This window comes from Ruditapes philippinarum, unplaced genomic scaffold (assembly GCF_026571515.1).
Source record: "Ruditapes philippinarum isolate M1 unplaced genomic scaffold, ASM2657151v2 ctg2284_1_1_1_1, whole genome shotgun sequence".
NCBI classification, from domain to species: Eukaryota; Metazoa; Mollusca; class Bivalvia; order Venerida; family Veneridae; genus Ruditapes; species Ruditapes philippinarum.
The window spans coordinates 213,945-240,098 of record NW_026864722.1 but is presented as its reverse complement, the minus strand read 5'-3'; the positions used below and the strand labels follow the sequence as shown (position 1 = coordinate 240,098).

The 26,154-nt window shown below is 33.8% G+C and overlaps 1 protein-coding gene across 1 annotated transcript; it reads right to left on the bottom strand.

Moving 5' to 3' along the window:
- Nucleotides 1–2,293: 2,293 nt before the first annotated feature.
- LOC132726654 (translationally-controlled tumor protein homolog) lies at nucleotides 2,294–21,051 on the bottom strand. Its single transcript, XM_060711998.1, has 6 exons — nucleotides 20,898–21,051; nucleotides 16,900–16,976; nucleotides 7,135–7,343; nucleotides 6,144–6,265; nucleotides 5,125–5,240; nucleotides 2,294–2,787 (listed from the first exon to the last, which is right to left on the bottom strand). The coding sequence occupies exons 1-6, from the start codon at nucleotides 20,923–20,925 to the stop codon at nucleotides 2,785–2,787; spliced, it is 555 nt and encodes a 184-aa protein (XP_060567981.1). The 5' UTR covers nucleotides 20,926–21,051; the 3' UTR covers nucleotides 2,294–2,784.
- Nucleotides 21,052–26,154: the final 5,103 nt, after the last annotated feature.

The following is a 26,154-nucleotide window of genomic DNA, read 5'->3' as shown; positions in this document are numbered from 1 at the left end:
TTAAAGGCTTCCAAATTAGTTAAAATTTTAAATGAATGAATTGCGTTCTTAGGATGACGTCACTTAACCGTTATGAATGAAATTGTCAGTTTCATACGCTACTAGTATAAGTAAAAAGTGCTTCATGAGAATATCCGTTTTTGTAATTTCTGTTTAAAAATAATTGATATGTTATATGCAAGAAAAAGAATCAAACACCGGCTGTCGGTACAGACAGGAATATCTAGCTCTCGGTTGACTGTTTACGGCGGAAACTCGGCAGAGCCTCGTTACCGCCGTAAACAGTCACCCTCGAGCTAGATATTCCGGTCTGTACCGGCAGCCGGTGTAAGATTCTTATAGTATTAGACCTTTACCAAGATTGTTTAAATTATAGCCCTGGGGTCAAAATTGGCTGATTCATTGATTTTCATTATTTACATATAGTAAAAATAACTATCTAAGAAATAAGTAATGTTTAATTGAAAAAAAAGTTTTTTTAAGAAAAAAATGTGACTGTATTTAAAGTTTAAATACAGTAAACACCTATCAATTTAAATATTGCACTACATATGGCCTTTGTATCTTAACATTAGACACCACTGCACATTTATTTTCATATGTCATGCTGAAATACAATATGAACTTGATCCCAAAATTCATTAGACACATCTGCATCAATATGGCAAAGTTCAATTGTATAGAACAAAAAAAAATTACTTCTGATCTTATATATTTTGGCCCCTGACCCATACAAAGCAGTGTAATCAATGGAGGATTGTCTAAAATAAGCATGCATTTTACTTGTCATGAGTAAATGTTAGTGATTAATTAAAAAAATTTGTTTTAACAAGAAACAATAAGACAGGTACAGGTAATAAAGTGGCTTCATTAAAAGCAAAATGTAGCCAATAATACTTAAGTAAATAGTAGAAATTATACAAAACTAACTGTGGTAGTTTAAAGTATCTCAAAAGTTTTAATTACACTGCTTTGTATGCTCAAGAATGAAACATATTTGAGGGCGACATGTTATGAAATACTTTTCATTTTGGATAAATGTACTCATGCTAATTGAAAGTAAATTACACAAGTAGCTACTGACAATTGTTACTTATATTCATATACATGTAATCTTAAATTAATCAAAATAAAGAAAGGGAGAAAAGAGATATAGAGAACAGGTGGCCAGGATATAAAAAATATGTTTAATGGTCTAAAGATTGTAAAAACTTGAAGCTGTTATTGGTCAGGGAAAAATGGTCATGGTCAGGGAAAAGTCATGGAAAAGTCAGGGAATTTTGATTTCTCTTCTTTGTGGGAACCCTGATTACAGTGACCCCTGATAAATCATTGTTGGATCAATACTTTGGACAAGTCGCTTGACATTGACCAAGACCAGTTGACGACTTCTGTTATTAGACTAGAGGTCTGGTTCTATTCAGCTACCCATTTATACTGAAATTAAGTTTAAAGGAAGTCTTCCACCACCAGTGTAGCTAGAAAGTTGCAGTTATAACTAGAGTTCTGTTACTGTAAAATCCTTGTCTAGGTTATACTGTGATGAAGGCCCCCAAATTTACGTGCATTTTTGATTTTCATTTGTAAATCTTTGCAACATTTCTGGTTGTTTAAACAAAATAGCAAGGTTTCCTGATCGGAATATCTTAACCCATTACATCGCAATCCTAAGTTACAGATTTATTTATAATAGCCCTGGAAACTTCATAGCACTTTGTCAAACAAACATTGCAGTGCTTTGTTAAAGAAAAGAACATGATCAATTTTTTCTAACACATTGCGTTATTTCCCTTTCATCCCCTTGTTAAAAATCATATTTTTCACACAAGCCTGGCATCTCTGCACGATTTAAGTGTAGTCAAACATATATGGACACTATGTCCCTTACGATAGATTGCATTTGGCAGTCAAACATTTTTTTTTGTGATGATAACTTTTCTTAAGAAAGAGAATGCCCGATTGGTTTATATTTCCTTCAGGTGATGCAAATAGACCCAAAATTTTGAATTTCATACACAATGACAAAGTTTGACCTTAATTTGGTTCCATATATGTCCAAACCTACGCTACATGTTCGAGATAAATACTAACATGAATATTGCTACTGGAGGGACAAGTAGGGAGCAAAAACATATGCAGCATTTTTTCATTCATATAAAAACCCAAACAGGTTATCTTAGTACACTAAGCTTATATAATCAAAAGATGCAAGTAATAAATTCAGGGATTCAATTACATAAAATCAACTCCTCTAAAATCAGAATGTTGAAATTTTAAAGAAAACAACAACACATGAAATAAATACTTTTATTGGCTTGAAATGATAACTCGATCATTTTTGTAACAACACAGATATAAAACACAAAGATAACAGTCATGTTATTTTATGATTTATATATGCGCTACAGGGGCTCTCACATGAGATGTTAAAAATTTAAACATATTGTAAACTATTGCACCATTTTTATCAACACCCGATTAATAGGTTTTCATCAATTTCAAGTTCGTTTTTTCAGTTTTAAGTGTCTTAAAATATCAACAAAATGTCCAGTTAACATACAACAATAAAAAGTATGTTAAAAGCCCCTAATTATGACATAACATAATTTTGTCTTTAAATGTGAATGTAATATAAAAATTGAAGTGAAGTTGTTGAATCACCAAGAAGTACAAATTATGTTATGTCTACCGGTTCTTCTTGTTTTGTTTTACATGATTTATGAATGATACATTTTTATTAAGCTTCTGGAAAGACTCGCGACTTGCTGGCATCTGTAACAGGGGTTACTGAAAAGAAAAATACACAAAATTATATGCAAGTTTTTCTAGTATAGATCTAATAATAACAAGCAATTATCATAGTATTGCAAGCAATCCATAAGTCCCCTACCGGTTAGAACCCCATCAACATTCTGAAGGGCCATTGGCCATTCACTAATATTTCAATTTTTCTCTATTTTAAGTAAACTTGTTGGAAAAGTTCTTTAAAAGTGATCACAGGAAACAGTTTTTATGAACAGACAGACAGACGGACTGAAGGACACTCTAAAGTTAATATTTGAAACATCCCTGTTACCAAAATATAACATTTTAAAAGCAAAATTCTTAAAGAGGAGATAACTCTTGAAATAAAGATGCAATTTCATAAAAAATTTCAGTTCTTTTTGACTAATCACAAATATTGTTATATTTGCCATGTTTTAAGCCTATTTGTTGCCAAGGCAACTGATATTTTTTCAAAATAGGAAGAACAGATAAGACATGCATAATCTCAAGACTGCTATCTACCCATATGTCAAGTTTCATAAAAATATTTCCAGTACTTTTTGAGTTATCACTGGATTCAGTTTATGTGTAAAATTTGCCATATTTTTCAGTCTATGTGTTGCCATAGCAACCAGAATTCTCAACATAGGAAGAAAAGAAAAAGACGTGCATAATCTCAAGACTGCCATCTACCCATATGTCAAGTTTCATAAAAATATTTCCAGTACTTTTTGCTTTATCACTGGATCCAGTTTATGTGTAAAATTTGCCATATTTTCAGCCTATTTGTTGCCATAGCAACCAGAATTTTCAACAGAGGAAGAAAAGAAAAAGACGTGCATAATTCCAAGACTGCCATCTACCCATATGTCAAGTTTCATAAAAAATATTTCCAGTACTTTTTGCGTTATCACTGGATCCAGTTTATGTGTAAAATTTGCCATATTTTCAGCCTATTTGTTGCCATAGCAACCAGAATTCCTCAACATAGGAAGAAAAGAAAAAGACGTGCATAATCTCAAGACTGCCATCTACCCATATGTCAAGTTTCATAAAAATATTTCCAGCACTTTTTGTGTTATCACTGGATCCAGTTTATGTGTAAAATTTGCCATATTTTCAGCCTATTTGTTGCCATAGCAACCAGAATTTTCAACATAGGAAGAAAAGAAAATGACGTGCATAATCTCCATACTGCCATCTATCCACATACCAAGTTTCATAAAAATATTTTCAGTACTTTTCAAGTTATCGCAGGATCCAGTTTTGTGGACGGACGGACTGACGGACTGACAGACAGACGGACAGACGGACGGACAGACGGACAGACGGACGGAGGGTAAACCTAAAGTCCCCTCCGGTAAACCGGTAGGGGACTAAAAAGATGCAGTGTTATCATTTTATTATTGTATTTTTAAGCCAAAAACTGTCAATGTTTATTTTAATTTGATATAATTCATCCACAGCAACAGTACTTGAAATTAATACCCACAAACTTGCAAGATACAAATGGAATCCGAATACCACGAGGCATGTATAAAACGTATGTGACTAGTCCCGTCTCAGATCTCGTGATTTTTGTCGGTCAGTGCACAATCTGCACCATTTCTGACCAATAATAACTGAAATCCAAGCATGGGCTTGGACAAATTCTTTAAAACCTGGACATTCTTTTTTAAGCCAGTAAAATTGTAACAAAAGTGTTTGTTGCCATTCTGTTTGGATAATTCAGCGTTTTCTTATGTACAAAATTTATTTATCTTGTCTCAATAAAAACATCATTATACACATAAGTATACTTATTGCAAGTTATGATTCACTTCAGCATGTTCTTGCTGCAAACATTTTCAAGTACTGAACTGAAAGTGATCAGCCTTTGACACCATCATTAGCATATCTTTATTATTTTGTATTTGATACTGAAATCTGTAAAAACTACTAATGAACTGTTCCAGACTCAAGCAAGGAAAATCCTCTACACAAATTCAGCACGGTACAGGTTTAAAGTGAAATGTCTCCAGATGAGCCAAAATATTGTAATAATATCAAACTTAAGAAAAATATACCAAGGTTTAAGAAGTAAATATATTTAAGATTAAAGTAAAAATTTGCATGTTCTTTGTGATTAACGACTTGATTTGTTAGTATTTATTATGTACTTCTGGTAACGCAGTACAGGCTATTTTTGCATATTTTTACCTCTTTTTGTAATTAACATGGCTTGTAAGTGCCAATGATATGTGTAAACTCTTTTGGTTACTTTACAATCATATCCTTTTCAAATTTTCATGAAAATTATCTTGAATCTGGAGGAGTCCTGCTTTAAGTGTTCTTGATATTAACACCCACTGTACTTACGCATTTTTCTTCAATTAGACAGTGTTTCATAGCATACAATTTGATAGTACGACCATCCTCTGACCAAACACCAATCATTGGAGCCTGTTTGTATGCTCCTACATCAAAGCCTTCACCTATAAATGGTAATATCATAATATTAAAAACAAGATTGCATAATTTGTGAAAAAAATGCAACGCCACCACATTAATACAACACATAGGAACAGTATTTCTTTCTTTTTTTGTTTGTTTCTATACAATTTAAACTTTGCCATAATGCAGTAGTGTCTAGTGAATTTTGGGGTCAAGGTCATATTTCAGCATGTCAAATGAAAGACAATGTGCAAAGTGCCTAATGTTCATATGCAAAGACCATAGTAAAATGACTGGTTCAAATCCTTACTTGATAAAATTTAGGACTATTGGATCAAAAACCCAACACAAATTAAGTATCAAAACATGTTTCGCTTTATTCAGCTTCCTCAGTTGATAAAATTTAGACATTTACATAGCTGTATCAAACTTTGAAATACAGTTATTTATCTTAAATACAGATACTATCTTTTCAATAAGCATTACCCATCATATTAATGATCATTCTCAAATGATGACTAAATAATCCATATACACATCTTCATATTATTATCTGAACTTTGACCTCCGTGTTACCTTTAATGCAGGAACCTAAATTTAGCCCTGAGACACATTCTGACTCACCATGGTGATCTTTGTTACATTGAAATCCCTCTATGCATGTAAGTTTTGCAACAGAGTACAAACAAGCATTTTTTAATGAGCTCCAAGTGTAACTTTGGTCTTTGACCTAGAAACCCGATTCATGTGAGAGACATGGTTTCTCATAGCAGTGAAAATTTCTATGACGTTTCATTAAAATCTAGCGTGTCGGAGACATGCTCCAGACAAAATTGTATGAAGCCAGCCCACCAGAGGCATTCCCATAATATGTTGTGTTTTTCAAACGGACATATAATTAAGCAAGATTTAGGGTATCTGTATGTTCTACAAATCATACTTACGGACATAAACTGAAACATCATCGGAATATTTGCCCACAAATTGTTTAATGTGTGCTGACATGGCTTTTTTAAAGCAATCACATTTTTCTGTATCACCTTCTTCGGTAAGACCATCAACTACTCTGGAAATAAATATCTATTTATAGAATTTATCTTTAACACAAGTTGACCAAAAGATATTCATAAATTTAAATTAAAAGTATTAATTGTAACAAGACTGAAGAGGGTAATCTTTATTACTAACTCTCCATTGTTCTAATGCTTGAAATGTCATGAATCTTCAATGAAAAAGTATACCACAGTAACTGTAAAGGTGAAAGGCTTTTGCAGTTTCTGCAAAAATAGACCTTAACATTTTACATATTATTGGTCACAGGGCTCTTGTTAGCATTTTGAGACTGGGGTCAGGGTCCATGCAGGTGGGGAATTTTGTTGTATTAGACTTATGGACCTCCTTTTATGCTGTCAAATAAGTGTGTGATGTTTTAACCCATTTCCTTCAGTAGTTTTGAAGATATAAGCTTCCAACAAAGTGTGACGCCAACGCATGGGCGAGCAATACTTTGTATTCTTCAAATAGTGAAGCTTTAAGTGTGGACCCATTAAACTTTCAAGCATTTGCTACGTTGGCTTGGGGTTTAAATGTAGCTTCTGCAATTTCCAGAAAATTCCAAATTTTGTTGCAATGACTCAAGTTGGACACTTGTCAATTTTTAGAATTTCCAACTGAACTTGAATTACTTCAGTCTTTCAGAAACAAAGATATAATCTTAGTAAAAATCAATCATATTTAGCCATGATGTTTTTGTTTGTTATATGGGAACAATGATTTTTCATGAACCCACTCATTTTAACACAAGTTTTTCCACACTTTTTTGATTTTTGAAATTATCAATACACCTTTTATTTAATAAGTGATTGGGGGAAAGCACGTTCTTCTTCATTATTAATGTAAAAAAAAATATTAAAAATAAAAATTCACAATAATTACTTTTTGACAAACTTCTTCAAGTAGCTCACTAAACTTCCTTTTGATGGGAATAAACTAGCCTGTACATCCTCCAAATTGTTATCTAAGACAACATCAATGCCTGACACAGTCTCAGTGTCATCACAACACTCCTCTTCTTGCTCCTCCTGGGATGGGTTTCCACCAATAAGGTCAGCACTGATTGATTCACCCTTCTTGCGCGATACAAGCTGAAACAAACAAAGTAAACCCTGATATATTTTTTACATCATTCATCTTGATATACTGACTAATAATTGGGATGAATGGGAAGAAATCAAGGCCATCCATAAAAAATTGTTTGTTTGTAGTGCTCCGACCGACCCATGAAAATGGCCCCGACTCTAAATTTTTTTTACTCCTTCGAGGATTTTTTTTTTTTTTTTTTTAGATCATTATGTACCCATTCTGTTAAAAAGATCTTTCTCCAATAACTTTTCAGACAAATTTTGAACTGAGAAGTAGAAGAGTAAAAGAATTTTATTCCAAAACCAAAATAACCGCACGCTTTTCATCGATATTTTGCCAAACTTCGACCCCGAACATCGGCGATTTCACATTCCCCAGAAACCTTAAAATTTCGCAAAGGGCATAAAAATTCTCAGTTCCCAAGCCAAACATGTGAATGAATTGTTCTTTTGTTAATTATTTAACATTTACTCTTATAAAAGTCGATCCCCTTTTGAAGATATTATCTAAAATAATTGCCGATCGGATGAATCTCTTACACACTGTGTGAAGCTGTACTCGATTTTCCTATTCATTCCACTAAATGCTGCATATTATATACGTACACGGTACAGTTTATGGAAATGATGCCCTCTTCAAGGTATTTTTACAAATATAAAGTTTTCGTCTGGACATATTAAACCAGACTAAAATTCGATTTATTTTTGATATAAAAGTGAAAAAAAAAACGATTGCAACTTTGTTATGTGAAAATGGACAGAAATGGTACCCTCTTGAATTTTTTTTTACACAAGTTGACATATCTAACTTGAATACAATTTGATTTTTTTTTGGTATAAAAGTGAAAAAAAAAAGATTGCAACCTTGCTTCAAAGATAATATACATACATCAATGAATGTTAAAATGGATTACCCTCCGTAACCATAGGCCACCACTGTATACATACATTTTTACACAAAATAATACCAGATAAACTTTATTGTTGACATAAATTATTTCAAATCATTTTGCCATTCATGATTTTTGTTTATTAAGCTAGTCATATTTATATTTTTATATTGTGATACTAGTGATTTTTGACTGTTATTTTTCTGTTTGTTTGTTGTTATAACCAGTTGCATATTATATGCCTTGGTTTAATAAAAAACTGAAACTGAAACTGATTGTCAGAAAATGAGGTTACACTAAAACTTGTTGAAAAAACAAGTTAATTGATAAAATTTTCGCGGGAAAATCGCTGGAGATTAATATTATGGGTCTTTTCCCGATACTTTTAAATAAGTTATACCTGTGTTTTCTTTATAAGAATGATAATTATTCATTAATTTTACCTTTTCCTAAATTGTAATTTAATAGCCATATTATTTAATCTTTGATGCAAACAATCACTGTTTATTTTTTCTTTTGTTTTTGTTCCTTTTTTCTCCTTTGTAATTGTCCGTGCTATATTCCCTTTTAAACACCCAAATGAGTTTATTAATTGTTGCTCTCTTTAATCCAACTTTCAAAACAAACTCCAGGCTCCAGGACCTGTTGATTACACACTATACATGTATACAGCAGGTGACGTAGATTTTTCTACGTACTACACTGCCATATATGGTAAGTACACACGACTGTGTGACAGGTGTAACATAATGATCTATTATTATGCTGGCTAGTGAATGGAGTTAATTAACTGGGTTAATACAGTATGGTTTGTTGGTCAAGTGGCAAGGTAATCTAAATTTTCAAGTGTACCCCTAAAATTTAACAAAAAACAAACAAACAAAAAAGAAAAAAAAAACAAAAAAAAAACAAACAATAACAAAAAACCAAAGCTAAAAATTCTGCTGTTAGTCATTTAATTTCAAATATTTATATTCTAACCAGATTAATATTATTTGCAGGATAATTCCTTTTATTCAATAGTAATGAGAAATGGATTTGCTACACCCCTCCCCTCTTTGTGCATTTAGAATCTGACAAGTCAGGACCAGTAAATGAAATCTTAGGTGGTCATCAAAAAAGTTGGTAATCATTGATTTTACAAATATAACACCTATACTTGCAGTGTAAATTGCATTTTCAAATAACATTGAAATACTGGTATTGAGACTAATTTTGTTCTATTTTCTCAAAGAGCTAGATCTGTCAAGTAATCATATTGCACAGTATATATTTTTCTCAGACCACTTGTTTTATTAAAGGTATTGTCACCTTTTTCCAGACATTGTTAATTTCAGTAAATAAGGAACAAGTTCAATTATTTTGTTTAAAGATGAAATAAATGTAAAATAAACAACAACAAAAGTGTTACATTGTATGTCTGTTATCATTTGAAATATTAAACAAAGAAAATATCAACAGAATACATTTGCCTACATATTTTAATTTGTCTAAATACAATGCACAGTATATCATGGGAGACAATATACTGTGTATTGCTATACTTTATTTACAATTTCAAACAAGAGGGCCATGATGGCCCTAGATCGCTCACCTGATTTATCAAACTCATCCAAACATTACCTAGACAAGCATTCTGACCAAGTCTCATGACAGGTGAGTCAAAAATGTGACCACTACAGTGTTAACAAGGATTATCCATATTTGAGCAGTGCGACCTAGTTTTTTACCCAGGTGACACATATTCAAACTTTACCTAGAAATCATCAAAACAAACTTTTTGACCAATTTCAAGGATACTTGGATCAAAACAGTAGCAACTAGAGTGTTAACAAGATTTTTCTATTTTTAGCTCCGGTGACCTAGTTCCACATGCGATTTCGAACTCATCCAAGCAATTACCTATACAAGCATCCTGACCAAGTTTGATGATAATTGAGTCGAAAATGTGACCACTAGAATGTTAACAAGGTTTTTCCATATTTGGGCGGTGTGACCTAGTTTTTTTCATCCAAGATGACCAATGTTCGAACTTGACTTAGAAATCATCAAAACAAACTTTCAGACCAATTAACAGAATATTTGGATCACAACAGCAGGCTTTCTACTGCCTCTACCAAAAAAACTAGGGAAAAAGTAGGGCATTTTTTTACCAAAAAGTAGGGCAAAGTAGGGATTTCTAATGTTAAAAACTAGGGATAAAGTAGGAATTTCTTACCGTTTTAGTTAAGAATTAGCAAAACATACAATCACCAAGACCACATCAGGCTGTGTGTATCTTCAGTTCAGTCCATGCTTGAAAGACAGGCACCTCATAGGCAGAATATTGCTGAATGTTTTGCCAAGGCACCATGAGCAGAGCTGCATCAGTACTAAGGGTGTAGTACTTAAGTACCAGTACCAGTACTTGCCAAGTTTTGCAGTACCATTTCCAGTACTAGTACTTGATTTTAGCTTGGTACTGCAGTACCAGTACTTTTTTGGGGGAAGTAATTAAGTACCAGTACTAATACTTTTATATATTCATCAAAGTTTGAATAAATACACAGTGTCATTCAAAATAATTGCAAACATTATTCAACAAAGAAATAAAATCATTTACTTTAAAGTTGACATTACATTTTTACAACTAAAATGAACAAACATACTTTTTACAAACAATAATCATCATATATTCATGTCATATGTTATTGTTTTGTAACCAGTCAACTGTAATACAATGCAATAATCTTACATTTTAAACCCACCAGTCTTTTTGTTGCCTTTTACACCTTCACACCTCTGTTCAATTTATACCAAAGTAAATAACTTTTTTATGGTGCTAACAATATCACTTGAAATATGATTATTTAGAATAGAAGTAATTAATTAGTGTTTATTTTGCTCTTTTTTACTAGTAAATACAAAGTAATAAGATTGCAATAAGGATATTTTACCAGTAAAGAGTTATTGACTCTGTTTATCTCAATTTAATTTTACTTTAAGTCTTTGGTGCTTTTTTATGATGAATATTATGTTAACATTTGAAGGAATATTGCAGCAAATTATTTATAGATTTGATAACTTACTTTTTCACAAAAATAAAATAATACATGGAATTTACAGCTTTACTTTATGAGTAAAAATAATGACATTTTTATCAAAACCAAAAATAATGCCTAGTAATGCAGTAGCAGTACCACTTTTTTAAGACAGTAATGCAGTACCAGTACCCGAGTAGTAGCAAAATTTTGTAAGAGTAATTCAGTATCAGTACCAGTACTTGCAAAATTGCTCAAGATACTGCAGTACCAGTGCCAGTAATGCAGCTCTGACCATGAGTTTTTCAAGGATGGACATCACAAGGAGACACTAACACACCTTAACTACTCATCAATTGCAACTGAAAATACAACTGAAATACCATCAGGGCTCTCGATTGACACGGGGATCCGGGTTTTGACTCGTGAAAATCGGGAAATGCACATATTTGACACGTGATAAAATCTGCTCAAGAGTCAATTTGCCACATGGGATTTTCAGCTATGCAATAATAATTACCTTAAATCCACCCCTAATTATCAAATCCTACATGTGTTCAAATCACTCTCATAAACAAGAGGGCCATGATGGCCCTAGATCGCTCACCTGAATTATCAAACTCATCCAAACAATTACCTAGACAAGCATTCTGACCAAGTCTCATGACAGGTGAGTCAAAAATGTGACCACTACAGTGTTAACAAGGATTATCCATATTTGAGCAGTGCGACCTAGTTTTTTACCCAGGTGACACATATTCAAACTTGACCTAGAAATCATCAAAACAAACTTTCAGACCAATTTCCAGGATACTTGGATCAAAACAGTAGCAACTAGAGTGTTAACAAGATTTTTCTATTTTTAGCTCCGGTGACCTAGTTTCACATGCGATTTCGAACTCATCCAAGCAATTACCTAGACAAACATCCTGACCAAGTTTGATGATAATTGAGTCGAAAATGTGACCACTAGAATGTTAACAAGGTTTTTCCATATTTGGGCGGTGTGACCTAGTTTTTCATCCAAGATGACCCATGTTCGATCTTGACTTAGAAATCATCAAAACAAACTTTCAGACCAATTAACAGAATATTTGGATCACAACAGTAGCCACTAGAGTGTTAACAAGATTTTTTCTATTTTTAGCTCCTGTGACCTAGTTTTTCATCCGAAATGTCCCATGTTCGATTTATTCCCAGCAATGACCTAGACAAGTTTCCTGACCAAGTTTGATGACAATTGAGTCAAAATTGTGACCACTAGAGTGTTAACAAGGTTTTTCTATTTTTAGCTCCTGTGACCTAGTTTTTCATCCGAGATGACCCATGTTCGAACTCATCCGAGCTATCACCTAGACAAGCATCTTGATCAAGTTTGATGATGATTGATGCAAAAATGTGACCGCTAAAGTGTTAACAAGGTTTTTCTATTTTTAGCTCTGGTGACCTACTTTTTCATCCGAGATGACCCATGTTCGAACTCATCCAAGCTATCAACTAGATAAGCATCCTGACCAAGTTTGATGATGATTGATGCAAAAATGTGACCACTAGAGTGTTCACAAGGTTTTTCTATTTATAGCTCCGGTGACCTAGTTTTTCATCCGAGATGACCCATATTCGAACTCATCCGAGCTATTATCTAAACAAGCATCCTGACAAAGTTTGATGATGATTGGGTCAAAAATGTGACCACTAGAGTGTTCACAAGGTTTTTTCTATTTTTAGCTCCTGTGACCTAGTTTTTCATCAGAGATGACCCATGTTCGAACTCATCCAAGCAATTGACTAGACAAGCATTCTGACCAAGTTTGATGATGATTGGTTCAAAAATGTGACCACTAGAGTGTTCACAAGGTTTTTCTATTTATAGCTCCTGTGACCTACTTTTTCATCCGAGATGACCCATGTTCGAACTCATCCAAGCTATCACCTAGACAAACATCCTGACCAAGTTTGATGATGATTGGGTCAAAAATGTGACCTCTAGAGTGTTCACAAGGTTTTTCTATTTTTAGCTCTTGTGACCTAGTTTTTCATCCGAGATGACCCATGTTCGAACTCATCCGAGCTTTCAACTAGATAAGCATCCTGACCAAGTTTGATGATGATTGAGGCAAAAATGCGACCGCTAGAGTGTTCACAAGTAATTGTGGACGGCCAGACGGACGACGGACGACGGACATTCACCGATCCTAAAAGCTCACCCTGAGCAAGCTCAGGTGAGCTAAAAATGTCAACAGGCAGTATAAGCCGTGTATAAAATGCTTTACACACGGGTTTATACCCTGTGCACTGAAGCGCGACAATTCAGTGGCTGCAATTTGACAGCGCTAAAAATAGCTCTACACAACTGATAAGAATTACATACTTGAGGTGTCAATTATTGATTGCTTTTAAAGGTTTATAATACGTCTTTGATTTACTTGGAGTACCTGTGCATTTGTTATAAATATACCTGGTACATTTTGGTATTTAAAATTAATATGATATAGCATACCAGTACAGATATTTTTTTTATATTTCATACATTTAATCAGAAATTCTTTCACAGCAATTCATGTTTTTGTTTTATTTGTTTTTTGTTTTGTTTTTAGGTGGAGGGGGTATAGACATTTATAATTAGGCATTTTTTTCTGTCAATTTAGACTTTGGAATCTCCAAAAGTGACCTCCAATACAGTTATTTTTGTAACATAAAAATGACTCATGTAGTCAAATGACACTAGAAAAAAATTATTTGACTCATGTAAATTTTAGCCAAAGAGTCTTTGACTCGTGAAATTCTGACCCTACTGAGAGCCCTGACCATTTTTAAATATCTTCTTTTTTTCATTTCATTTCAAAATGAAAAAGTAGGGATAATAGGGCTATTTCAGAAAAAAGTAGGGCAAAGTAGGGATCAAAAGAAAAAAGTAGGGAAAAGTAGGAAAAGTAGGGACCAGTAGAAAGCCTGCAACAGTAGCCACTAGAGTGTTAAAAAGATTTTTCTATTTTTAGCTCCGGTGACCTACTTTTTCATCCGAGATGACCCATGTTCAATTTCTTCCCAGCAATGACCTAGACAAGTTTCCTGACCAAGTTTGATGACAATTGAGTCAAAATTGTGACCACTAGAGTGTTAACAAGGTTTTTCTATTTTTAGCTCCGGTGACCTACTTTTTCATCCGAGATGACCCATGTTCGAACTCATCCGAGCTATCACCTAGACAAGCATCTTGATCAAGTTTGATGATGATTGATGCAAAAATGTGACCACTAGAGTGTTAACAAGGTTTTTCTATTTTTAGCTCCGGTGACCTACTTTTTCATCCGAGATGACCCATGTTCAACTCATCCGAGCTATCAACTAGATAAGCATCCTGACCAAGTTTGATGATGATTGATGCAAAAATGTGACTGCTAGAGTGTTAACAAGGTTTTTCTATTTTTAGCTCCGGTGACCTACTTTTTCATCCGAGATGACCCATGTCCGAACTCATCCGAGCTATCACCTAGACAAGCATCTTGACCAAGTTTGATGATGATTGATGCAAAAATGTGACCGCTAGAGTGTTAACAAGGTTTTTCTATTTTTAGCTCCGGTGACCTACTTTTTCATCCGAGATGACCCATGTTCGAACTCATCCGAGCTATCACCTAGACAAGCATCTTGACCAAGTTTGATGATGATTGATGCAAAAATGTGACCGCTAGAGTGTTAACAAGGTTTTTCTATTTTTAGCTCCGGTGACCTACTTTTTCATCCGAGATGACCCATGTTCGAACTCATCCGAGCTATCACCTAGACAAACATCCTGACCAAGTTTGATGATGATTGAGGCAAAAATGTGACCTCTAGAGTGTTAACAAGGTTTTTCTATTTTTAGCTCCGGTGACCTAGTTTTTCATCCGAGATGACCCATGTTCGAACTCATCTGAGCTATCACCTAGACAAGCATCTTGACCAAGTTTGATGATGATTGATGCAAAAATGTGACCGCTAGAGTGTTAACAAGGTTTTTCTATTTTTAGCTCCGGTGACCTACTTTTTCATCCGAGATGACCCATGTTCGAACTCATCCGAGCTATCACCTAGACAAACATCCTGACCAAGTTTGATGATGATTGAGGCAAAAATGTGACCTCTAGAGTGTTAACAAGGTTTTTCTATTTTTAGCTCTTGTGACCTAGTTTCTCATCCGAGATGACCCATGTTCGAACTCATCCGAGCTATCAACTAGATAAGCATCCTGACCAAGTTTGATGATGATTGAGGCAAAAATGTGACCGCTAGAGTGTTAACAACTAAATGTGAACGGACGACGGACGGACGGACGACGGACAATCATCGATCCTAAAAGCTCACCCTGAGCATGCTCAGGTGAGCTAAAAAAAAATTAAAAAAAAAAAAAAAAATCCCCTACCTACCTACCCACCTCTTGAACATAGGGTCGGAGCACTACAAACAAACAATTTTTTAAGGATGGCCCAATGTAATAATATATTTCACACAAGAGTGATCAATGATCACATGTGTCGCCTCATGATGGCCAATTTCATGTTAGGACAAGTTTTGTGACAGACAGACAGTGCACAACAAAACTTGGTACTAATCATTCCTGGATAAAATTGCACCAGTAGTTTATGAGGAGTAGTCCGGCCAAGCTTTTGTGTATCTGGCAACACACAGAAAAAAAACAACATTTTAATCAAAGGGCCATAACTCGGCCAAAAATCATTCAACCAGAAAACCTGTGCAATATGCGCAAGGACTTATGCTACAGATCAATCCTGTAAAGTTTCATTGAAATTGCATTAGTGGTATAAGAGAAGTAGTCCGGACAAACTTTAAAACTAAAAATTATTAAAGGGTCATAACTGACAAAAATCATTGAACCGGAAAATGCTGACAATATGCACAACTAGACTTGGTACTGATCATTCCTGTAAAGTTTGGATGCAAATGCACCAGTACTTTATGAGGAGTAGTCCGGACAAGTTTTGTGACGGACGGACAGACAGACGACGGAGAAGTGATCACTATATGTCGCCACTACTCCGTAGAGGCGACACAAAAATTGCATCAACCAAGATTTATAAGCTTAAAGCAACTACCGAACTATTTTGTAAATTCTTGGCCGTCATCACTACTTTCAGTATTTGTATCCTAGCAATTTAGAGCCATTCATCAGTGCTCGACTAGATAAATTGAGATTTTGGGTCTTTAAGTTTTCACTGCAACATTTACACCTGCATTTTTCTTTGCTGTATTTTGATGATAATTCCTTTTTTTCAAAACTTTGAATGTTTTTTCCACATAGATATCCATTCTATTGATTTTACAACATTTTTATCCTAACTACCTATAAGTATGATACAAACAGCAGGACAGGGCATATTCTGGACATAAATTCACTAATTTGACCCCCAAGTTTCGTGGTCAAGTTCAATTAAATCTTTTTTCATACATGCTAAATATCTAATTCTCAGCACTGCACACACAAGAAAACAAATAAGTCATTCTATGTAGCTAAATAAAAAAGTCCAAAATAAGATTTAAGACCCCCCCCCCCCCCCAAAAAAAAAACATTTGCAGAGTTCTAGATAACATCTTTAGCTATGTCATTTTAGATTCCTTGTATTAGTAATTAGCTAAACTGATTCATACCTTTCCTTCAACACATACAAGGAAATCATCTTCACCCTCATAATGCATGGGGAATGCATCTGTGAACATTTCATCCCCTGAAAATAAAAAGTAAAAAATTTCATCCACAGTTTAATCCTTGGGCATTCCAGGTTCTTTTGTGTGGATAAGTTGGTCTATTTCACTTACCATACATGCCATATCCTCCCAGAGGTCTAAGACTTTTCTAGAAATAAGGGGACTGTCAGGACGTGTGGCAAGATAAGATTAAATCATTTATATCCTGGTAAAAATAAAATCTGAAATAATCTCCTTTAATGGAACAATTATCCCTAGACTGTAGACAGCGTAGCAATATACAGGAAATCATTTGATCAAATGGTTAATCTATCAGGGCTCTAGCTAGACCAAAATTTTAGGGAGAAGTGACTTCTCCCTCAGCTCCTATCAGGGAGAAGTTTGACGACATAAGGAGAAGTGAAAAAGTGCTTAGTACATTGATTTGATCTATAAAAAGGAGTTTTACCTATTTATTGATAGTGATATTTGAAGTATAAGTTCTAAAACCCTCTATCATCAGACCATTATAATGTTTTCTTCCTGATTAACTCCACACACCCCCCTCCCTTAAGAAAATATTCATTGTACAACACATACTGGCAAAATTCTCAATGAAAATTGATGTAAACGATACCTTAAGGAATTTTCATTAATAAACTACATTTTAAGTGCTATTGGACACATTTTAACAAAACAATTTTTCCTTTTGGTAACTATAATTTTCATCGTAAAAATCGGCATCGCGAAAATATGTGACAAATGAAAATTTGTCTGTTTCCTGCAGAAACACTTACAATTCTAGTTGTTGTTGATTTTGATTATATTTAATTGAATATTCAATGATTATTTTTAGATTGTTATTCATCCGCTATTGCAACAGGCATTGTAAAACAAAATTTTCAAATTTGTAGTTTACCGCTTAATTTACCGACGTTTATGACAACTTGGTCTAATGTGGGTCAATGTTTTTTAAGTTCTTTAACAAATTTCATTTTTACTATCAAACAGGTATCAAACCATTTACTTGTGCTTCTGTGTGTATTAATTTATATGCAAGTAAATTTACACGGTCTGTGTGAGGTTGCGTGTAATTTAACTGTCAAATATGGTAAAAGCAATTCTGGGTGTAATCTTTTTACACTCGCTGATAAGATATTGGCAGCTGTCGTAAAATTATGCCTAAAAAATGTGATGTTTACATCGGCGAATTTCCGATGCATCTGCATATCATGTCACTTAAATGTGTTAATTGATGTCAATTATCGGCAGTAACTGCATGTGCGTCACCAATTCAGTTTGATTTATGCCTGGAGGCGAGGATTAACTTAATTAACATGCACTGTATGATTTATATGTACATGTGGTCAGTAAAAAAATGCGGCGAAATCGTTTTCGCTTTGATGTTCAAACTCGGCGAAGTTCTGACACTTTAGGCGACTAAGTTTAGGCGACTAAGTCGCCGAAATCGCCCAGTTGCTAGAGCCCTGATCTATGAAGACCCTTCAAACAATTATATTCTATTATTTAGATCCATTAAAAGCTGAGAGCAGTTATTTCGCATGTTGTGTTGTTTATCCGAAGTGTCTGTGGTCCGCACAAACTTTAGAATTAAAAATCATTTAAGGGTCACTACATTTGAAGTGGAAAATGCCAACTATATGCACTAGACTTGGAACTGATCATAATGTTGGATTTTTCTGAAAAGTTGGATGGAATTGCACTGGATCAGTAGATCTAGTTTTTGGTTTAAGCTTGATTGCGAAACAAGTTGTTGCAACTGTCACAGGGTGAGAAAAATGTGCAGCCTGACCGGGACTCTAACCTGGACCCTCGGAATAACGTACTGCGGCTCAACCGACTCAGCTATCAAGCCGCTTACATACCGGTATATATCTTCTCCCCTATAAAGTGAACAGTTCTGAACCTTGACACAACTTAATTACTTATACGGGGAAGTCAAAGACCGGGCCCGCGAAGCGGGTCCGGGCTTTGGCTTGCCGGGCTATAGACTACACGTGAATATTTAAAAGAAAATCAAATAAAAAACATTTAAAAAATATATAGAATTCTATACCTATAAATAAAATTTTCAGTGTCAGTTCTAGTCGGGCGCCGCCATTTACAATGTATGTCAATGATAATAGGCAGGGTATTCCGATAACGGAACAAATCTCAACTTTTTGGATTAGTAATAATCGTTGAGTGTTCCGAGTGAAAACGGAAGCGGTGTATGTAATATCGAATGACACCTTTAAAACGGAAAGAATGAAAGGATTTTTTAACGACTTCCCGTTTCTCGGCTTTGCCTAATTTCATATCAATAGGCGGGGTATACCGATAACGGAACAAATCTCAACTTTTCGGATTAGTAATAATCGTCCAGTGTTCAGAGTGAAAATGGAAGCGGTGTATGTAATATCGAATGACACCTTTAGTTTAAAACGGAAAGAATGAAAGGAGTTTTTAACAACTTTCCCGTTTATAGGCTTTGCCTAATTTCATATTATTATTCACTTTCGAGTCCACTTCCTGGAACCAACCAGTACTGCTGTCAAATGTAGAAACATGGTCGTGAGGCCATCCATAAAAAAATGTTTGTTTGCAGTAACCCGACCCAGATTTTTCAAGGTGGGTAGGTAGGTCGATTTTTTTTTTATTATTGAACTATACTCCCAAATAAACATGGAACTTCAAAATGCTGGACAATATATGCTTTGATAATCTGGTAACAATTAATAAATTGATAACTGAATTCTAATTTAATAAGACCTACATTTTATTTCTTCTATTAACCTTTAAAAGAACGAAAACAAAGCACAAGGCATAATTTTCTGATTCCAAAAAAATAAATTTTTTATCCAGACCATGAAAAAAATTTTTGAGTAGGGGCAAATTTTGTGAGTCGGTCGCGTTACTGCAAACAAACATTTTTTTTAGGATGGCCTGACCCAAGTAGGACTCGATCTCATGTTCTCTGGGTTGAGACTGAGGCCGACACCTTAACCACTAGCCCACCGTTCCCCTTAAGCCAAGGTAATGATCTAATTTTTGAGGAGACATTTACGTCTATCAAGATTTGTGACGGGCAGACAGACTTTTTTAATCGCCACTACTCTGTAGAGGCGACACAAACTTGTCGTTCGTGTGGAAAAGAGTCAACTCGGCCCTATACCAACTCGGCACGGGTCAACTCGGCCCACTTTAAAAAAATATATTTAACGTAGTAATATTTAAAAAAATATCAAACAAAAACATGTTTACTTAATATCATAATTAAGCTTCTAATTAATTGCAGGTGGTCAATAATCAATTTTAAATGAATGCGTCAATCATAATTATCACCTAATTAATCGGTATCCTTACGAACACACTGATTGATAATAATAGCCTGTGACAATAAGAGTCCCTTTAATGTCTTTAACCAATTTCATTTAATTTGTTTGTAATTGTCAAAAGCTGAAAATTAAGTCCGTGTATTATACATAATTACAAATATTACAAAAAATAGTGATTACACAAACCTAAATATAAATAATTGAAAAGTGGGCCGAGTTGACCCGTGCCGAGTTGGTATAGGGCCGAGCTGACTCGGGGGCCGAGTACGTTTTAGGGCCGAGCTGACCCGGAATCGTTCGTGTTGCTGACATTTATCAAATCGTCAACGGCAAAATTATAATTTATTTTATGTTTTTTATTAATAAAAATCTGTAACAATTCCTTCATTTTGAAATCGAAATAAATCCATAACATTTGTTTATGAGTCAGGAAATGAAATGACTGTGAAAACAGGCATGATTATATCAACCTGTCAGAAAATCGCATTAATTTGACGTAGTTTTTCTAAACTTTATATCTAGTCGAATATTAAAAAAAAAGAAAAGAAAATACGCTTGTTTGAAATATCTATACGAAAAGAAAGGTTTATAGAATGATAAACAAATATATAAAGAATTTCTGACCTGTCATTAAGTCCTTGTAAAGAATCATTTTGATCGGATTATGTTAGATTTTAACCCAACTGAAATCAATTTCAGCGAATTTCGTAAGAACGAACCGGAAAAGGAAGTTATCGGTTGCGCATGCGAAATTCACATTTCAGGCAATTCGTGTTGGGTTCACACCACTAATAGTGAAATAAAAAGAGAAAAGTATTGGACCCACTTTAAATAATATCAAGGTTAGTTTTTTAAAAATCTAGTAACGGCTCGCTTTGTCATTTCTATTTCATTGGGCGTGTTTAAATGTCAAATTGACAGTTCTCTCTCAGTTTTACAACAACTTGGATAATTATAAAATTACAAAGAGGAACAAATTACATTCATTATAAAGGGGCCAGTGACATGAGGACTAGATATATCAAGATGTATCCACACAGAACGAATCATGTCCCAATGTATGCGCACTTTCCCTTTATGGTACGTTGAATTTTTGATATATCAAGTCTCAGAGACCTTGACCTTTTGACATGAAATGTATGTGGCAGGTTACTAGAACTCATCAAGGTGACTCCGAAAATGAAGTTTAATTGTAACAGGTTAATAAGTATTGGAATGAGTCCTATACAAGTCTATTTAAATCACGTACTCCATTGGGTAGGCCAGGCCAAAAGTATAGGGTCCCCCCATAAATTACATCATGTAAACTTCAATTTGCATGGTTTGTATAAAATGCATTATAGTGAAGCGGCATTATCCTCCAAATAGTGTTATCTTCACTTGCAGACTGCCGTAAACAACTTGTTTACAATTATTGTATGTAAGCACTGTAGAATGTTTGAGGTAAAATCCTCTGAAGTCATTTTGCAAAGAAAATTGGTTGGCTACCCTTAGATCTATATAACAAGATCATTTTTATGTGTAAACCATTTTATTCATAGAAATAATCACCTCTTTAGCATGATAACTCAATTTTAAAGTGGAATAAGGGACCATTTCTCATAATGTCAGTCTATGGGAAAATCAATACAATAGTCTGATCTTCTTCACGGGGAAAAACCACAGGATCCTCCACATCGGAGAGTGAATTTATTCAATACAGAAAGGATAAAATGACCCGAAAATAAATGTAAAAAAAAGAGAAAAAATGCACAATCAGATGAACCCTTATGTTAAATAACCAAACGAAAGCTTACTTTAGAGAAGACTGGTGAAATAAAGTAAATTAAACGTCAGCGTAAATATGATTGATTAACATTCACTAATATTTGTTTATTTCTACATGATCATATCTTTGCGTTCAAAGCAATTCTTACTGCATTTTTAAAAATGGCGTTTTAAACCGCTATGTAAATTTAAATTTGATTGGTCAAATAATTTTTTGAGTCCAGCTTAGACAGGTTAATAATGTAAAAGCTGGAAGCCAAGCCTCGGTTAAAGTTCGGATAAATTTGGAGTTTTAGGTTCTCAGAAAAATCCGGAATGATTATAAGAATCTTACACTGGCTGCCGGTACAGACCGGAATATCTAGCTCGAGGGTAACTGTTTACGGCGGTAACGAGGCTCTGCCGAGTTTCCGCTTAAACAGTTACCCGAGATCTAGATATTCCCGTCTGTACCGACAGTCGGTGTTTGATTCTTTTTCTTGCATATTACATACCAATTATTTTCAGAACAGAATTAACGAATACTGATATTTTCATTACGTACTTTTTTCTCATAGTAGCGTATGAACTTACAACTTCATTCATAACGGTTAAGTGACGTCATCCTAAGAACGAAATTCATTCATAAAAGGCGCGCAGCAATGACGTCATTTAAAGCACGCGACTTGTCTTACATGGGGGGTGTAAGACAGGGTTTTCTAGCACCGCTGTAAACGGTAGATAATCCTGTCTGACATGCAAGAAAAACACTTTATTTCATGAAGGTAACATTTAAAGAAATACAATTAACAAACTGACCTTAAATCAAACAAGGTAAAGAAGCACAGATCTATCTACTGTACACACACACATCAAATATAAATACAAACATTTAAATCGACAGACGCATGCATTCTTCAGATTCATCAGACACGTGTATAACAGAATAGTTATGAACTATGTAAATCTTATATTTCGTAGTCGCCATCTTGGGTTACTTTCGCGTGCGTTCTTTCTACATAGCCCAGGCTACTATTTGGGATATTTGCCATATTTATCGGGGTTACACGACTTACCGGAATCGGCCGAATTACCGGAATCGACCGGAATCGGCGGTGAATTACCGGAATCGACCTGTAACTTTGTAATAATTAAACTTTTTAAGTTTTTTTTTCTTGCAATTTTATAAAATATAAACAATATCAATGATTTATGAAAAGATTTTTATAAATAAAATCGCTTTTGATTAATTTAACAAGAGATCTAATATCGGCGAGCTACTGACAAACTGCCCGTGACCGGAATCGGCCTGTTATTTCGTTGTTTATGCAACTTTTAATGTTCCTTTTGCATGTTTTTATAAAACCTAAATATTATCATTAATCTTCCTAGAGATTGTGAAAAAATCGCTTTTAAATAATGATAATAATAAACAAATATTTATGATCAGCGAAAACGGGCAAACTGCCGGAATCGGCAAAGGATTACCGAAATCGGCCAGTAATTTGCTTATCTATATACTTTAAACAAAATGTTTGCACCCTTGATTATAAATAAACAATAGCAATGATATGTAATCAGAGTATTGTCAATAAAATAACTTTTTATTAATTAAACAAGATATTTAATATCGGCGAGTTACTGCCATACTGTCGGAATCGGCGAAGGATTACCGGAGTCGACGTATAATTTAGTCTATTGTACTTTTTAACGTTTTCGTTGCATTGTTAATATTCATCTTATAAAATATAAATATTATGAAAGATATTTAAAAGTTTCTTTCTTTCTTTTATTTTGTAAATTTCAATTCGCCTTTGGTTAATAAAGCAAGAGATCGAAGATCGGCGAGTTACATATACTGTCATACAGCCGAAATAGGCGAATGATTACCGGAATCGGCCTGTATTATTGTAATTTATGGACTTTGCAAGAAAAAAATGCAAACAATATAATAGATATCTAAAAAGATTTCTGTAAATGAAGAATCCTTATTAAATAATAAGCTAGAGATCTAAGGTCGGCGAATTACTGCCATATCGCATAATTATATGCAGTGCCAGGGCTATCGGACAATTACCGGAATCGGTCTGTTTTTCCCCACCAATATTTCAACGTTTGAAAAATAACCTTGACTTATTTTATTAAATACAAACGATTTTTATAATGTTTATTGAAAAGAAGCAAAAGATTTATGAAAAATTACTGTTATAAATAATAAAAAGATTAATATTGAAGATCGGCAAAAACGGGAAACCTGTCGGAATAGGCGATAGATTACCGGAATCGACCTGTAATTTGGTTATTTGTGAACTTTTTGAATATTTCTTTTGAATGTTTTATATAAGATATAAGTATTTTCAACGATATTCATTTTTGTAAGTAAATTTGCTTTTGATTAATAAAACAAGAGACCTAAGATCGGCGAATTACTGTCATTCTGCCGATATAGGGGAAGGATGGGCGGAATCAGCCTGTAATATAGTTATTTTTATGTTATTTTATTGAATGAAAATAATATCATTGATATAAAAAGATTTTTTGAGAAATAAAGATCACTTTTTTACTATAAACTAGATATCTAAGATAGACTAATTACTATCATAGTGCCTGAATTAACAGGTAAATACAGGAATTAGTCTGTTATTTTGTTATATTTCAGCGTTTTAAAAATATCTTGCCATATTTTATTAAATACAAACAATTCAAATGATATTTAATAATATTTATTGTAATCGCTATTACATAATAAACAAGGTGGTCTATGATTTCTTCCATACCACCGAATCGACGAGCGATTACCGGAATCGGCTTCACTTCGTCTAGGATTACTGGAATCGGTTCTAATTTTGTTATGAATGTGAACTCAATATTATTATTATCATTTATTTTTGCATGTATTTACAAACATTATCATTGATCTTTTATGGAATAATGCAATATCGTCTTTACATTATATTTTTTCAGGACATTGCTAACAGAGGATTGTTTGAAATGACGGATAACAATAGGTCAGTTTAGTCTTTCTTTATGTTTGCATAACTCAATTCTTGATTTCATAAAGTAGTCGATTTATAATTACATGCAATAATTTTTATTTGAATCTTTATTTAAACAATACAAACCTCATGAAATGTTCACATGAAATCAATGTTTTACCAGGCAGTTAAATCCAACTTACTTGACAGTTCATGGTCATTCTGGAGTATCAAATCAATTGTCGTCATTTGCGTTATTGGTGCACCATAAAAATATTACAAAGATTGCAAATAAGTCAATCGTTGAAACATAGATTCTTTAGTCTTAAATAGTAAACAAATCATATATACCCGTAACGTATAAAACAGTGAGATATGGATGTTAACTATACACGCACAGATGATACTGTCACTTTATTGGAAGTAAACGAGCTGTATATTGGGAGCTGTGTATTGGGAAGTGTGATATACTACAAAACAGTGGGGTGCCAATATACGGTATGCTGATATATTTCATAGTGGGAGAGACTATCTGTTAGAGAATGCCTGTTGTTAGGCAAGCTGTAGATGAATTAAGTCATAGGATTTATTGAACTTCATAATTTTTAAAGACTTAAGATTTAGTCAATGTAAAAACTAAACAACAATATAAACACCCTGTATAGATCTTAAGATTCTTTTCAAAGTTTAGCATAATTTCTAACCGTTTGACCCATTTAATTGTTAATTAAAAATGGAAGAAGATCCTTTAAGTAAAGGACTATGATATATACATGTAGTTACTTGTAGAACATCCCAAATAAACACACAATAGTTAAATAATGTGATGTATATATATTTTTTCATCTTTGATTAAATATAAACAATATCAATGATATGTAATCAGATTTTTGTAAATAAAATCTCATTGATAAATGATTAATTAAACAAGATATTTAATATCGGCGAGTTACTGCCATACTGTCGGAATCGGCGAAAGATTACCGAAATCGGCGTATAATTTTGTTATTAATAAAGATTTAAAAAAAAGGTTCTTGCATCTTTATACAATATCAATGAAATGTAAAAAAATGTAAATAAAATCGCTTTTGATTAATTTAACAAGAGATCTAATATCGGCGAGCTACTGTCAAACTACCCGAATAACAATCCTTCCGACA

Bases quoted from the DNA above. Each gene is read 5' to 3' on its own strand.
- LOC132726654 (XM_060711998.1), bottom strand. From the start codon at position 20,925: ATGATTCTTTACAAGGACTTAATGACAG. The intron at 16,977-20,897 runs GTCAGAAATTCT...TTTTATTTTCAG, and splicing joins TTACAAGGACTTAATGACAG to GGGATGAAATGTTCACAGAT. The intron at 5,241-6,143 runs GTAAGTATGATT...TACCATTTATAG, and splicing joins TGATGTTTCAGTTTATGTCC to GTGAAGGCTTTGATGTAGGA.